The 14282-nt window shown below is 37.5% G+C and overlaps 1 protein-coding gene across 1 annotated transcript; it reads right to left on the bottom strand.

Moving 5' to 3' along the window:
* Positions 1–3176: 3176 nt before the first annotated feature.
* Positions 3177–9027, bottom strand: LOC149821634 (acid phosphatase 1-like). Its single transcript, XM_089981201.1, has 3 exons — positions 8299–9027; positions 7124–7333; positions 3177–3500 (listed from the first exon to the last, which is right to left on the bottom strand). The coding sequence occupies exons 1-3, from the start codon at positions 8724–8726 to the stop codon at positions 3323–3325; spliced, it is 816 nt and encodes a 271-aa protein (XP_089837327.1). The 5' UTR covers positions 8727–9027; the 3' UTR covers positions 3177–3322.
* Between the last annotated feature and the right edge of the window lie 5255 nt (positions 9028–14282).

Here is a 14282-nt window from a genome sequence, read left to right as displayed (position 1 = left end):
GTTCAAAACCTAGTTGAATAATAACTGGTTGGGTCTGCCTAACCCGAGCTTGCCTTTAACAAAACATAATTCACCAACAATACATCTCATTTCATTGGCTGCCACAACAAGTGCTTTCTCCATCTTCATTTTCCCCTCACTCATTGCAATTTTTATGTATTTCTCTCTCTAAGATGAGGCTTCTGGACTCTCCCTCTCATTTTCTCACATTTTTTACTCTGTTTTTCTCATGCTACACAAATAAGAGAAAATTTTTCATTTAAAAAAGTTATCATATCAAAACTTCTCATAGACAATTCTTTTCTATTTTTATGAAAAAGTTTCTTGCTTCCAACCGTGTTTGGCTGATCTCAATTCACCGCAAAAGCACACTGACTTTTCTCCAAATTAAGATCGCATCTAGGCAAAGAGTGGATCAGGTCAAGGGTACCGGTGAAGGTAGATGCAGTTCATCCAAATGATGAACGGCAGTCACACACCCATGCATAGATTGCATGTTTCTTGGATGGGCCCCACAATTATTTTCAGAACCGTTCATTTTCATGAAGGGCATCTGAGCACACCATACGGACGGCTAAAATCACAGGTAAAAACAACAGTGTTTGGCTGCCGTTCATCTCTTGAGTGAACGGCATCCAAAACACCCCTGAAGATATTACGGTCAGGAGTGCCACCTTATCCTCTCTCATTTGGGCAATTATTCTCGATTAGTGGCCGTTTGATTCCTCAAAATAATTTTGTCAAGGGAAACTTTTCGTTAATATATCTTCTACTACAGAAATTTTCCCATCTGCGGAGGTGTCATTGTTACAAAAAAAAAAACAGTCATTTACAAAAATCTGCTTAATTTATCGACCATTTACAAAAAACTCACTAACATTTTTTGATTAATACATTTAACTGGCTACTTTTATAAGTTATATTCCGGAGACAAAATTGGACCTAAACTCAGTCAATTAATTGAACTTTGTTTAGTAAAAAAAAAGGATTGAAATGCTTATGACTTTATCGTTGATTAGTTTTATGGAAGACCTCAAGACATAAGGTGGGTTGTTTAATTAAAGAAAAAAAAAAGACAAAATGCCACTTAATTCTTTAAGCGGGTGTTACATTCAGATAAAGTAGGTGGTTAAATGTAATTTCAAATGTTGGATTTGTACACGACAGACCCTTCCATTGGGTTGGGTACAGGGAGGGCAATAAAGATCGAGTTTTTTTTTCTTTCTTTTGTTTGAATAACGAGAAAAACAGCCTCATTTTTTTTTATTTAAGAAACCGCCCCTAAAAACAGAGAACTACGGTTAGGGGTGGCAAAACCTGACACGACCCGCCAACCCGCCTCTTAGGCGGGTTCCGGTTGGGCAAAAAAGAACCTGTTTAATAAACGGGTTGACCCGCCTAACCTGTTTATTAAACGGGTCGGGTTCGTATTAGGGGTATGCCAACCCGCCAACCCGGCTGACCCGTTTAATAAACGGGTTAGGCTGGCGGGTCAACCCGCCAACCCGTTCTCCAACCCGACCCGCTAACATGCTGACCCGTTTACCCGACCCAACCAGTTTATTAAGCGGGTTGGCGGGTCGTGTTGGGTTACCCGTTTAATAAACGGGTCGGGTTCGTGTTTGCCACAGCCGACCCGTTTAATAAACAGGTCGGGTTAGGGTTGAGGTATGCTGACCCGCCAATCCGACCCGATTGCCACCCCTACTTACGGTCATTGTCCTAGTAGCGTAAAACTCCGTGGGCTTACCTCTTACTCCCAGGGAGTTCTTCGGGCTTGCGCAAGGGGGTGACACCCATGAGATTTGAATCTAGACCGCCGCTCCATCCCACTGTGCCAAACCTCTTTAGGGCAAAAAAGTATTAAAAACGCATCCTGGCATGGTTTCCTCGCGTAAAAAAAACACATGACATTCTTTCAGCTTGGTGACATCCATGAGTCACCCCTACCAGATGACTGGAGCCCATATGGGCGCCTCAAATTACTCTTTGCGGGTCTGATTCGGTTCGTTGCTTAATATAGTCTCCACCAGGAGGATGCTGGAGAGAGAAAATGGTGAAGAAGGCAACTTGATTTGCATTCCTGGATATGGAATCTCATCTTGGAGACAGATAATGTCAGAAAAAAGGGTCCACACTGTGCAGATTTTGTTAAAGACTAATGTTCATTGTGAAGTAGGCAATCACCCATACTGTTAGTCTGAAATTGGCTGGAGATGAGACAAATATACGGCTTTCATGTGGATAGATACTACTGTCTTCCTTTCTACGCCGGGCTTGGATTTGGGAAAAAACTTTTCCTCGGAATTTTTTACCATCGGCTTGTGCGGGTCTAGTTAAAATTTACCTCCTGAGTGATTCTTTTCACCTTGAAATTTTGTGATGGGCTTGTCCTCATTGGCAGCTTTGTCTAGTACAGGTCAACAAGAGTTTTTGTCTAGGTAAAATTCCATTTAGAATTCCACTTTTTTCTCATATTCCAAAGGGAGTCCCATGTTTTCTGAAGAGACATTTTAGGACATAACTTTTGACTGATCTGTCATATAGAGACCTCAGTCTGAGTAACTCAAGTTAACCTTATGTACAATAAGTGCCTCTATTGCGATCAAAAGGCAAAAAATGATGTTTTTATATTAATTTTAACCATAAAATTAACTTGAGGGCTCTATTTGACAGTTTAAACGAAAAGTTGGGTTGTGAAATAACGGGCAAAAGGCAAATCTCAAAATGGAAATTCACCTTTTATCTATTATCAACAATATATTCATGAGGCCTTTTTATCTTCTTTTTTTTTTTGTTTACTCTGTATAGTACCGTAAGGTAAATCTGCTGGACATCCCTTTCCATAGAATCAATATGTCAATAAACCTATTATTAACCACAAACAACTTGATTATGGTACAAGAAGATCTCTGATTTCCCCTGCAGTGTTGTACACTACAATATATTCAGCACCATACATCACAGTTCACTAATATAAATATAAGAATTAGTATACATAGTACTATAGTGTGGCTACTGTAACAGCTAAATTGTGCATAAATTTAGTCTTTGAATTTTGTAATCCAATAATTACATTGTATCACTGCTCTCATCAGTTCTCATTTCCCATTGCTTGTCAGGTACACCGAAAATTGCAAAGCAGAGATAAAGTAGTTTCTGTAAGTCGGGAAATATTATTTCTTTTAAACCTTTCCAAGAAGTATTACGGTTTATATCCACAATGTCAATCCCCTTACTTTACATGATAGAATGAAGATCACAAAAATCATAAACAGAGAACAGGGATTTCCCACAGAATTTTTGCAGGAACTGGGTGTTTCTAATCAATATAGTACATGGGGTTTGGCAACTTGAACGATCGATTGGCCATGGATAAACCAAGCAAGTCACTCCATTGATCACCAGAGTTTCCACGAATTTGAAATCCCTCTTGTGCAATCTGCACCCGTTTCTCTGACTTGTATGTTATTGCTGGCTTTCCATGATCACCCACTCCTCTGCAGGAAAGAGATATATTAGAAGCGAGTTGCTATGCTAACCCAACAAGGAAAAGCATCAACATTGGGTTGCAAGGCTTGAGGGTTTTGAATAATTTCATAAAACTGGCCAGGACTTATAACAAAAAGGGAAAGCATAAAAATTACCAACACACGTGTTGTAGTTGAGCACAAAGATATTGAAGATCACTTGATCAGTAGCTTTTGCATTCAAAACTCAATTACTACCAATAGTTGAAAAAGAAAATCAATCAGTATGTCCAGAAGGTTACAGATTTTCTTCAAACTAATAGTAAAGTCAATGATATATGCCAGAGTAATGTAACTTTCATGCCAAGGTAAACAATCTTTTATTTAATGTATTGCAGTGACATAATATCATGGTTGAGGGGAAGTCCACGTCATACACCAATGGACACAAATTGTAGGATATTTTGTCTGAAACACGAGAGAATCCTTGGATAACTGGTATCTGAAAAGATAACCTACAAACCCAGATCCTCATCAAGAACACCTGAGACAATCAATGGTTATTGGTTAGACAGGATTAGACGGTTCAGGAATAACTTCTAGCAAGAATCATGTCATCATGTGGTAAAAAACATTCTCCCACCCAACATGGGGGAAATTCTAGTGATACCAAAGCTTCCAAGAAATCTGAATTTCTTGCACCCAGTTCATGGAGCTTCTTTGGATCTATATCTAACAGGGGCATTCAGTAGTTCCATAAGCAATTGCATATACAATTATGTCTCCAAATCCCATTTAAGAAAGCACTCTAATTATCAAGCCAATGTAGCCACTAACGAGTATTGCTGCCACATAAATGGCTCTTATGACAGTTTCTCTACTTTGAGTCATGACCTGAGACCTACAGCCAAGTGTCTTAAACTGAGGGTCTCCAGCAAAATGAGTACCATATGAATCCATGGCACAATCCGCAACCTAGATCCACAACTAGGGTTAAGACAAGCACAAAGCTCAGCAGGCCTGGATGTAAACTCAGACTAGGTGTCCCTGACTTGGCATTTATCTGGCACAACCCCAAGTTTAGCTCGAAATGAAGCTAAAAATGCAACTATGTTAAGTGGATACTTCACTTGGCATGCGTATGACACGACATGAGGACACACCAAGACACTTCATAAACAATCAAACTAGTGTCAGACACAATCAACATTGTGTCATTAACTTTATTTATTTCCTTTTAAGATCTTGATTACTTAGTTTGTATTCACCATTTCAACTTATTTTTATTATTTGATGTTTTAAATTATAATGATTTATAATTGTTGTTCAAGAGCTTGCACTTGAGATGATATTCACATTTTATGTGCTTAAGAATAAGAACTATATATATATATGTGTGTGTGTGTGTGTGTGTGTGTGTGTGTGTGTGTGTGTGTGTGTGTGTGTGTACAGCCATGTCCAAGTATCCTATTTTCTGAGAACTGCTGTGTCGTACCCTCTTTACCCGCACCGGTACCTGGGTGACATAGTCTCTCATCAATCAGTCCACATTCTTATCTTCCCATAATAAAAAAGATCTTGCAAAAGCCCAGAAGCAATCCTCATGAATCAAGGTTCAGATAATCAATGGAAATAGTAGTACGAGAAAACCGCAAGACCAAAACCCAAAAGTTAAAACTTTGGAGAGCATGTGCAGGACCATGTACTCCAGTAAAATAAATGTGTTTGAGAAATCTTTCTTGATGATGTTAATACAATAATCCAGCAATAATTACTCGGTTACCAAAAAGGAAAATCTCTAGAGTCACGTCTGGAAGTACAAGTGACAAGTTGTGATGATTTGGTCTATTGGATCCTCCTATTCTATAGTTATAGCTGGAGATCTGCATGAAACATGCTTCTTGTTCAAATGGAGGATGCTTGGTTGTCAAAGAATTGAGAGATTGTTTAGCACTATCACCTAAGGATATCTCAAGCCAAAGCTTGACAACCGGGAAAGAAAATCCAAGAGAACAGATCCACTACCAACTTGTTAAAGTTTAAGTTATTCTCCGTTTATGTGTTTTTTCCCATGATGCATAGTTTACAGAAAGATTTCATCCCATGCTAATTAGAAAGAGGTATAGAAATTCAGCGAGATCCTTCTCTCATTTTTGAGAAAAGAATACTAGAATACAATGCATCACCAGAGTATCATAATCAAACAATATTTCTGCATATAATGACATACAAAAGAAAATTGATATTCAAGAATTTGTTAAAAGATTGTAATGTTGTACATATATATATGTATATGTATTTCAGGTGTTTGTAATAGGTAATACCCTTTATGGGTATTTTGGTCATTTGACCTTGTAATAGGATCTGCTCATTAGGGGCAGAACTGTCCTCTTATATCTTTATTTTTTGTATTTTCTTATTTCTGTTTTTTTCTTTTGAATTTTATAGGTATTGTCAAGGGAATTTTTGTCCTTGACAATATGAGCGTTGGGGCATTCCAACAGCTAGAAATGTAGCTGTTGGGAGCTTCCCAACAGCTAGTTTTTTGTGTATAAATATGGGGTTATGGCCCCCTTGTAAGATATGCATTCTTTGTGCATTCCTTTCTCAACAATATTTATTTTTTAAGTGTGTACTTGTTGGCCCTTAGTGGCTTGTGAGTGAACCCATTTTGGGTGTTTTTTATGCCTCTTGTGTGAAGTGTGAGCTCTTTTCCCTCATAACAGAATTTATTGGCAAATTCAATCCATCAAACCACCCACACATAAAATTGCCTACCAACTTTAAGCTAAAAAGTTTTTTCTTCTGCATCAGTCTAAGTTCCAAATTTATACAGCCCATCATCTTTTTATTTTGTACATATCTTTCTAATTGGTAGTTGGATATCATGCTTGAAGATCTGAATAAAGGATCAAGTTATAAGGCCTCATAATACAGCTTTTGTCTGAGAACTGAAAAGTCACAAAGTATTCGGCAATTCAAGGTCGTTATGCTGTGAGAAACAACATGCAGGAACGAAGAAGGAATATGATCCCAACATATTCTAAAATTAAAAACATTATTATGCTTCCAGTAAGATGGCCATAGAGGATGCGAGTTTTCAGACAGTCTTCACAACATGGGCCACTTCAAGAAGGGATGAAGCACACACACACACACACACACACACACACACACACACACACACATATATATATATATATACATATATATATATACAGGTAGCACTGGGTAACGGTTTGTGGTACTGTTGGTTGTTGTTTGCATGTGTGTGTGTCTGTGTGCATGCATTTTTCCCCAATCTATTCTGGTAATGTATTTTCATGTCCTCAAAATCAAAAGATTGTCATGCATGTGCAAAATTCTTTAGAATACCTGTAATCGTATCAGTGAAAAAGTCCAAATGGGGTGGGAAGGTAACATATGGACTTGGAAAGCCAAAAGGAAAACACAAGTGAACAAGGAGCAGGCCTCAACAACAAAATTAAAAAAGAAGCAAAAGAAGGCTCCATATTTAAAAATACTGAAATTTCATTTAATCTAAATAATTCAGAACATCTCAGTATCTCAAAGCCTCAAACTTCCAAAAAGCAACTGAAAAAGAGAAACTCTTCAACTCAAAAAGGAATATGGCTTCCACATAAGATGTTTACCTCAATATTAAACGATGCCATCCTTCAAAACCTGATCTTCTCAAATTGTCCTCTGTAACACCTCTCTGCTCTTCACTCCTTCCTGTCAACAGAAACACCTTGAATCCTAGACCCAGGATCTCTTTGTACAACTTCAAACTGGACTTTATGGCCGGTGCACTACTTAATTCCACCCATTTGTCAAACTTGCACCCATCAAAAACCACTAACCTAAAATTCACAAGATAGTGAAAAGAGCACTTAAACCAATTAGTAGTCCATTACCAAAAAGGAAAAGGAAAAAGGATAAAAACTTATGTATTCCCGACTAAGCCTGTCTCAAACATTCATTAAGCATTCTAAATTCATACTAATGTTAAGTAGAACATGATAACACAACAAAATAAATTTGAGAAAATGGAAACCAATAGAGAAATCGATCACAACTAGTAACCCTATAACCTCTCCACCTCAAAAGAAGGAAACATGGAGGTTACTGACAATTGACTGCCAAAAAAAACTCCATCTAGGGTTCGTGCTCAATGAGACATTATAAACTATTTATGTGGATAAAATTTCCACATGGTTAACATAAAGCAATGTAATCCGTTCATTAATATCCCGTAAAGATCTCATCTTGAAAATCAACAAAGAACTTCAATTGGTAAATCTTAAATATGCAGGATTTTAGGCCTTTGTGGTGAACTTCCAGTAGATGAACCAATAAATAGCAGGAAGAACAACCAATTCTCTGTAAGCAAAATATCCATCTTAGAAGAACCCCTCAACCTAGAATCCAACCAAAACTTTAACAAACAAGAGAAAGAGAAACCACTGCGTGGTGTACTTCAACAGACCCGTTTACCAAAACCAACAAACCCAACTCAGAAACACCAAGCAAACAAACAATTCAGAAATTCCCCCCTCTAAATAAGAGAAAGAGAACTCGCCGCATGGTAAAATTCTAATCAACAGGCCGATTTCACTGCTATCATCAACCCCAACTCAGAGACACACCATGCAACCCAAACTAAATATGAATGAGAAAAGAAATTGACAATACGTAATTTACTTTCAATGAACAAATCCTTCTGACCATAACCAAAATATCCTCTACCAAGAACCACCAAATTTTGCGCAGAAAACCGGTTTATAGAGAAAAACAATACAGCGAATATGGCAAAAGAAAAGCTCACCCAAATCCATGATCAACATAATAAGGAAGATTCGATAGAAGCGTTTCGTCGATGTCGAAAATCCAAACATCGTTTCCATCTCCCACCGATTCGACGCTTCTGGCGTAAATTCCGGCCTCCTTGGCGACCATCTCCAGATCGTAGCCGTACCCTCTCTTCATCATGTAATCCTTCACATAATCCGCGCACTCCTCGGGGATCGTCTTCCACGATCGGATGTTGTTCGTCTCGACACCGAACCTCCAACTCTGGCAATGGATTCTGAGGTCCTCTTCCCCACTCTCGTGCTCCACATCCCCCGTTCTGATCAGGAAATCCTGGGGATTCTCAACGATCAAGGGCCTCGGTAGGTGTGAGGAATCTGGCTTATTGAGAGAGGCAACAAAAGAGAAGAGGCCGAGGAAGACCAGAAGTTTCAGAGGGTTCATGGTGGATGGGATGGGGGAAAATGGGATCTTAGGGAAAGAATACGCGGATTAGAGTAGGTGGTTGGACGGGAATCGTAAAGAAACCAAGATGGGAGGTTGAGAGGGGATGGGGAAAACGAGTCTTAGAGAGAGAATCCGCAGATTTTAGCAGGTGGGTAGTCGGGAATCGTAAAGAAACGATTTGAGAGGGAACTTCATGAACAGGTATGCTTTGACATTCTCTGTCTTTCCCTCTCCCCCACATTCCCCACGCTGAAGAGAGAGAGAGAGAGAGTAACCAGCCGTTGGGAAGAAGGAAACCCACAAACAGCGTTTATATATATATATTTTATATTATTTTATTAGTATTTTTGATAAGTCATCATACTGTGACATCATGTTAACTCTCAAAGTCAAGCCGCCCACTCTGATAATGCCACGTCATCAACCACCGCCAATGAAAAGATTAACGACTGGGCAAAGGTGTGTATTGTTACATACGTGGCGAAATTCTACTGGGCTATCAGAGATGCTTTTTACCTTTTCGTTCGCTTTCAACAAGGACAAGAGAACGAAACGACCGCCTGTTGCTTTTGACACACAAGCCATGTGGCTGCCGCGTTAAAGTCGAGGGTGGCGTTGGTCTCCTTTGTTTATAATGTTCAGAAAGGCAGCTGACTTGACGTATAAATTCACCAACACAAAACTGAATATTCTGTGAGAATGTCAATGAATCAGATTTGATCCGATATCCAACGAAATTTCTCACTGTTTAGTCGGGTTTGATAAGCCAAAATCATCTCTGATTATAATTGAGTGCAATGTAGTCTTAACTTTTTCCACCAAATTGGTTGAATATTTGAATTTACTAGATATTTTGAACCGATTACATGTAATAAATCGGATTTAGTATGATTAGTCGGATCTAATTTGCCTACATTTGATCAAATCTAGTTAGCTGAAATCCGCTTACATGTTTTGAACCCAAATCTAGTTAGCTGACATCTAATTAGTCCCATCCAATATTGTTAAAAGCGTGCTTCAAGGCGCCTCAAGGTGCCAGCCTAAGGCCTGATAGTAATAATAATAAGAAGAAGAAAAAGAAAATTAATAATATAATAATAATAATAAAACAATTATAATAATAATAAAAGAAAGAAGAAGATTTTTTTTTATAATTTTAGATAGTTTTTATAGTTTGTTTTAAGTTATAACAAAATTTTAAAGCTTATGCCTCACCTCAGTTTTTTGTGGAACGCCTCAGCTTAGCCTCAATGCTTTTCACAACTTTGGTCTCATCTAATATTGGCTACATCGCATAAATTTCATGGTGCGGTGAAACGCAAAGTAATAATAAGATGGAAAAAAAAAACATTGAGGAACAAGTTCATGACTTCATTTAATCAGACTTTTATATATATATATATATATATATATATTACTATGGCAGTTGCAACAAAAGAATGAAAACAATCCCCAATCCCTCATTTCAGCTACTACTCATTCTACGTAGCTTGCCTTCCTTATCCCTTGAAGCTGCTGCCCCCCTTGCTCTTATCCGAATGAACAACTTATCACTTTTTTTTTAATGAAAAAGATGGGTTAGGCTAGAGGTGGTTAGTGGCCTGCTTCAACTTGTTAAGCGGACCGGAACTGGTTTATTGAAACCCAAACTGGCACGGTCCAAGAGCTACAGTAACGGTTCGGGCTCAGCCCGTGAATCGTGCTGTGCCAGTTTTACCCACCAGCTCAAAAACCTATTACGACCCAAACCCGTTTAACTAATGAATCGGATGGAATCAACCCGCAAACCCGCCTCAACCCGTCTAATAACCCATCCAGTGAACCTTATGGGTTATAAAATGACTAGTTTCAGTTTTTTTCAAAAAAACTCTTCTCAACAACTATAAACCGCTAGTTTGAGAAGTGTTTTTTGAAAAAATAAAATTTAAACACTCAAAAGATATTTTTAACCCTCCCGACAACTATATTGTAAAGGTATTTTGAAAAAAGTGCAAGTTTAAAAAATCTAAAAAATACCCCCACCCTTTACATTTTTTCTACCTTCTTTCTTTCTGAAACTATCATTTTCTTACTACTCTCTCTACAAGTGCCAAATCTCTCTCTACAACTTTCAAGAAGAAGTGCTCAAGATATTATTTTTGTAATCTACTTTTAATTTATAATTTTTTTTATAGTAAAATTTCAAACTTTGGTTCAGTGGTTTTTTTCCTTTGAGTTTTTTCATGTAAAATCATCGTGTTCATTTCTATTTTTTCCAATTTTCCTGAACTTTTTTCAATTTTGCTGGTTCAACCCATGAACCGGCCAACCTAAGCCCGGCCCAACTATGCCAGTTTCACTGGGCTGGTGCGGTTTGGCCTTCTAACAAACGGTCCGGTTCAATGAACCAGCCCGTCTCAACTAATCTGGTTCATGAACCGACCTGTTAATGGGCTTGAACCGGCGGGCCACGTGGCGGTTCAGGCCCCTCTACCACCTCTAGGTTAGGCAGACCCCCCCCCCCCCCGCCAATTATACAACTCATACCATTGGGTTTTGAACTTGCAACCTCCCAACACCAGGTGACCTGCACTAACTGCTCCTACCAAACAAGTGGAGCCCGCTGTTGGTAACAACTTAATTATCACTTAATCCCAACCGTATACATCGCTAACATTTCAAGTGAACAAATAGCTTTGTTCATTTCAACACAAATGGGAAAGAGCGCCACTCTCTTTTGAAAGGAGCTTTGGTTGGAAAGTGGACGTGAAACAAACGAGCCCATAGACATTAGACACACTCAAATAAAGGAAAAAAAAAACATGCCAAGGAAAAATAATAGATTTTGGAGTTTGGTATGCCAATCATTTAGAACACAAAGCAGATGCTTTGGTATGTTGGGATGGGAGTTGATCAAATGACTTGGAGCTTTTATCAACCCACTAGGGTGGTGGTTACTTCAAAGAAATGAGTTGGTAAAATGAGAAAAATTCTCAAGAGATTTTAAAAATAGTTTTTTTCTTGAAAAAATCTCAGTAAAATCTTAGAAAATTTTGTATAAAATATAAAACATAGCAATAAAACAACATTATTTCATTCTTCTTTTTTTTAATGAAAACAAGGTTTTGTTATTGATGGAAAAGAAAGCAAATAGCACAGTGACTAGAGGGAGAGCATATCATTTGTCAAATAAAAAGTGATTTGGCATTCTCACTGTCCACAATGTACACAAGGACACCACAAGAATGAGGGTCAACAACGACGATGAAAGGTGTCGTTATTGCTTTCTTTATCACTCTTATAGACCTATAACAGTGACAAAAAATGGTTGTCTAGTTTTGGTCTCTGTTGATCAATAAAGGTGACAATTATGTCGTTAAAGGTTACATCTCAATAACATTGACTTAGCCTATAACAGCGACTTCATAGTCGTCGTTATAGGAGATAACAATAAGAATTAAATTTCATTGTAGTCTATAACGGAAAGCATGAAGTCGCCTTTGTATGCTATAACAATGACTTAATCATCGTTGTTATAGGAGATAACAACAAGAATTAAATTTTGTTATAGCCTAACAAAAACATAAAGTCACCTTTATATGCTATAATAGTGACCTCATAGTCACTGTTATAGGCTATGATGAGTTTATGACCTATAATGACAACACAACAATGTTGTCATTATAGGCTATAAGCCTGGAAAAAAAAAATTATATTAGTTTTAAAAAATTTACTTTTTTACAGAATTTGGATATGAAATAATAACAATGCATTACGACATTCAACAATAACAATGCAAAACAATAATAATTTAAACAATGCAACAAAATTCAACAATAACAATTCAAACATTACATTCAATAAAATTCAAACAACAACAATGCAACAAAATTCAACAATAACAATTCAAACATTACATTCAACAAAATTCAAACAATAACAATGCAAATAGAATCAGTCAAACAATTATAATCAATAAAAATTTAATATATACTAACAAAACATTCGATAGAGACTTACCTTGTAGTCAAAGTTGAACATGCCTTAGAAATGTGGTTCATTTACCAACTACACAATAATGCTACAAAAAATAAATAAGTAAATACTAGTATTTAAAAAAAGTCAGTTCTAAACTTAAGAAATAAAAAACTTATCTTCGTATGAAACTTTTGAAAGTACAAAACAATCTAGTGGTATATTGAACCGTGCACATAAATAATGTTTTTCAATAAGATTTACATTTCTGTATCTTTCTATCATGTTAAATTAGAGAATGAATATTTTTCCATTCCAATACACAATAAGATGCAACATTCATTCTCTAATTGAAGTAAAAGATCAACGTCCATGTTACAATAGATAGCCATTAGTGATATTGCACTCATTTGTGATACATAAAACCAGTCAAAAACAAAACATTTACCTTCTTAGATCATTGGCACAATTTATTGCTACATGGTAAAAATTAAATATTTTGAATGCTACAAAGATATCATGGACAACAAACTGATAAAAATTTAAGATACAGGTAATATACTACCAACTAAAATTGTGCACATTTCCACCATTAACAGGAAATAAATTTAGAATGATTGTTCGAGCTACTCTCAAAGTGATCATTGCCAATGCTTAGAAAAAGTTTAGGTTGGACGGGATTGCAGTGAAGCCCTACCACCTTGGTCCCTTTTTTTATGAATCAAAATAAGCTCCCCAGCTTTCTTATTTGAACGTAGATTCACCCTAAGCAAAGCATAGTGGCTATCATTGTTGGGTCTTTCCCCAATAATAAATGGTAAATAATGGTAACTGAAGCATTAACAAACATCACTGAGAAGGAAGCAGATACTTCCAAACAGCTTCACATAATAATGACAGAATTATCCATCAGTGCCATCATAAAGATCTACGCAATGGGAAAGAAAAAGGCTACGTATATTTTTGAAATTGTAAGTCCACCCATGACCCTGCCAATTTAAATAACCTTTAGTCCCCACTCCCAAATTCCAATTTATAGTTTTCGCCAATCTAAATAAAGATCTAAGCATGATCCACAAGGGCCCAGGCTTGGTTCGACGGGGCCAAACCCAACCCACGTTAGGCTGGACAGGACCAGCAATGAAGGGAGAAGAAGAAGAAAGAGAAGAGGAGGAAGCAGAAGAAGAAAGAGACCTTTGAGAGGGGGCTGGGGTCCAACGGCATCAACCGGGCAGGGAGGAGGGAGGCCGATATCCAGTCGAGTCAGCTGAGCAGGGAAGAGAGAGGCTGGGGTCGTCGGTGTCACCCATGCAAGGAGGACGGAGGTCAAAGAGAAAGAAAATATTTAGAGAGTTCATCGGACCTTAATTATAAACTCAATAACGATGACATGTCATTGTTCTTGAGTAATTTAATAGTCACACATGTCATAGTTGATTAAAATGACAATGTTGTAATGTCATCATTATTGTTCAATAGTGACAACATTTAATGATATGAATCGGGGTAGGCCTAGGAAGACATGGATGGAGGTGATAAGAAAGGATATGAATGCTTTGAACCTCACCGAGGACATGGCATTTGATAGAAATGAATGGA

This window comes from Nuphar pumila, chromosome 11 (assembly GCF_984573655.1).
Source record: "Nuphar pumila chromosome 11, dmNupPumi1.hap1.1, whole genome shotgun sequence".
NCBI lineage: Eukaryota > Viridiplantae > Streptophyta > Magnoliopsida > Nymphaeales > Nymphaeaceae > Nuphar > Nuphar pumila.
Note: the sequence above shows the minus strand (reverse complement) of the source record. Positions and strands in the feature narration are given on the sequence as shown.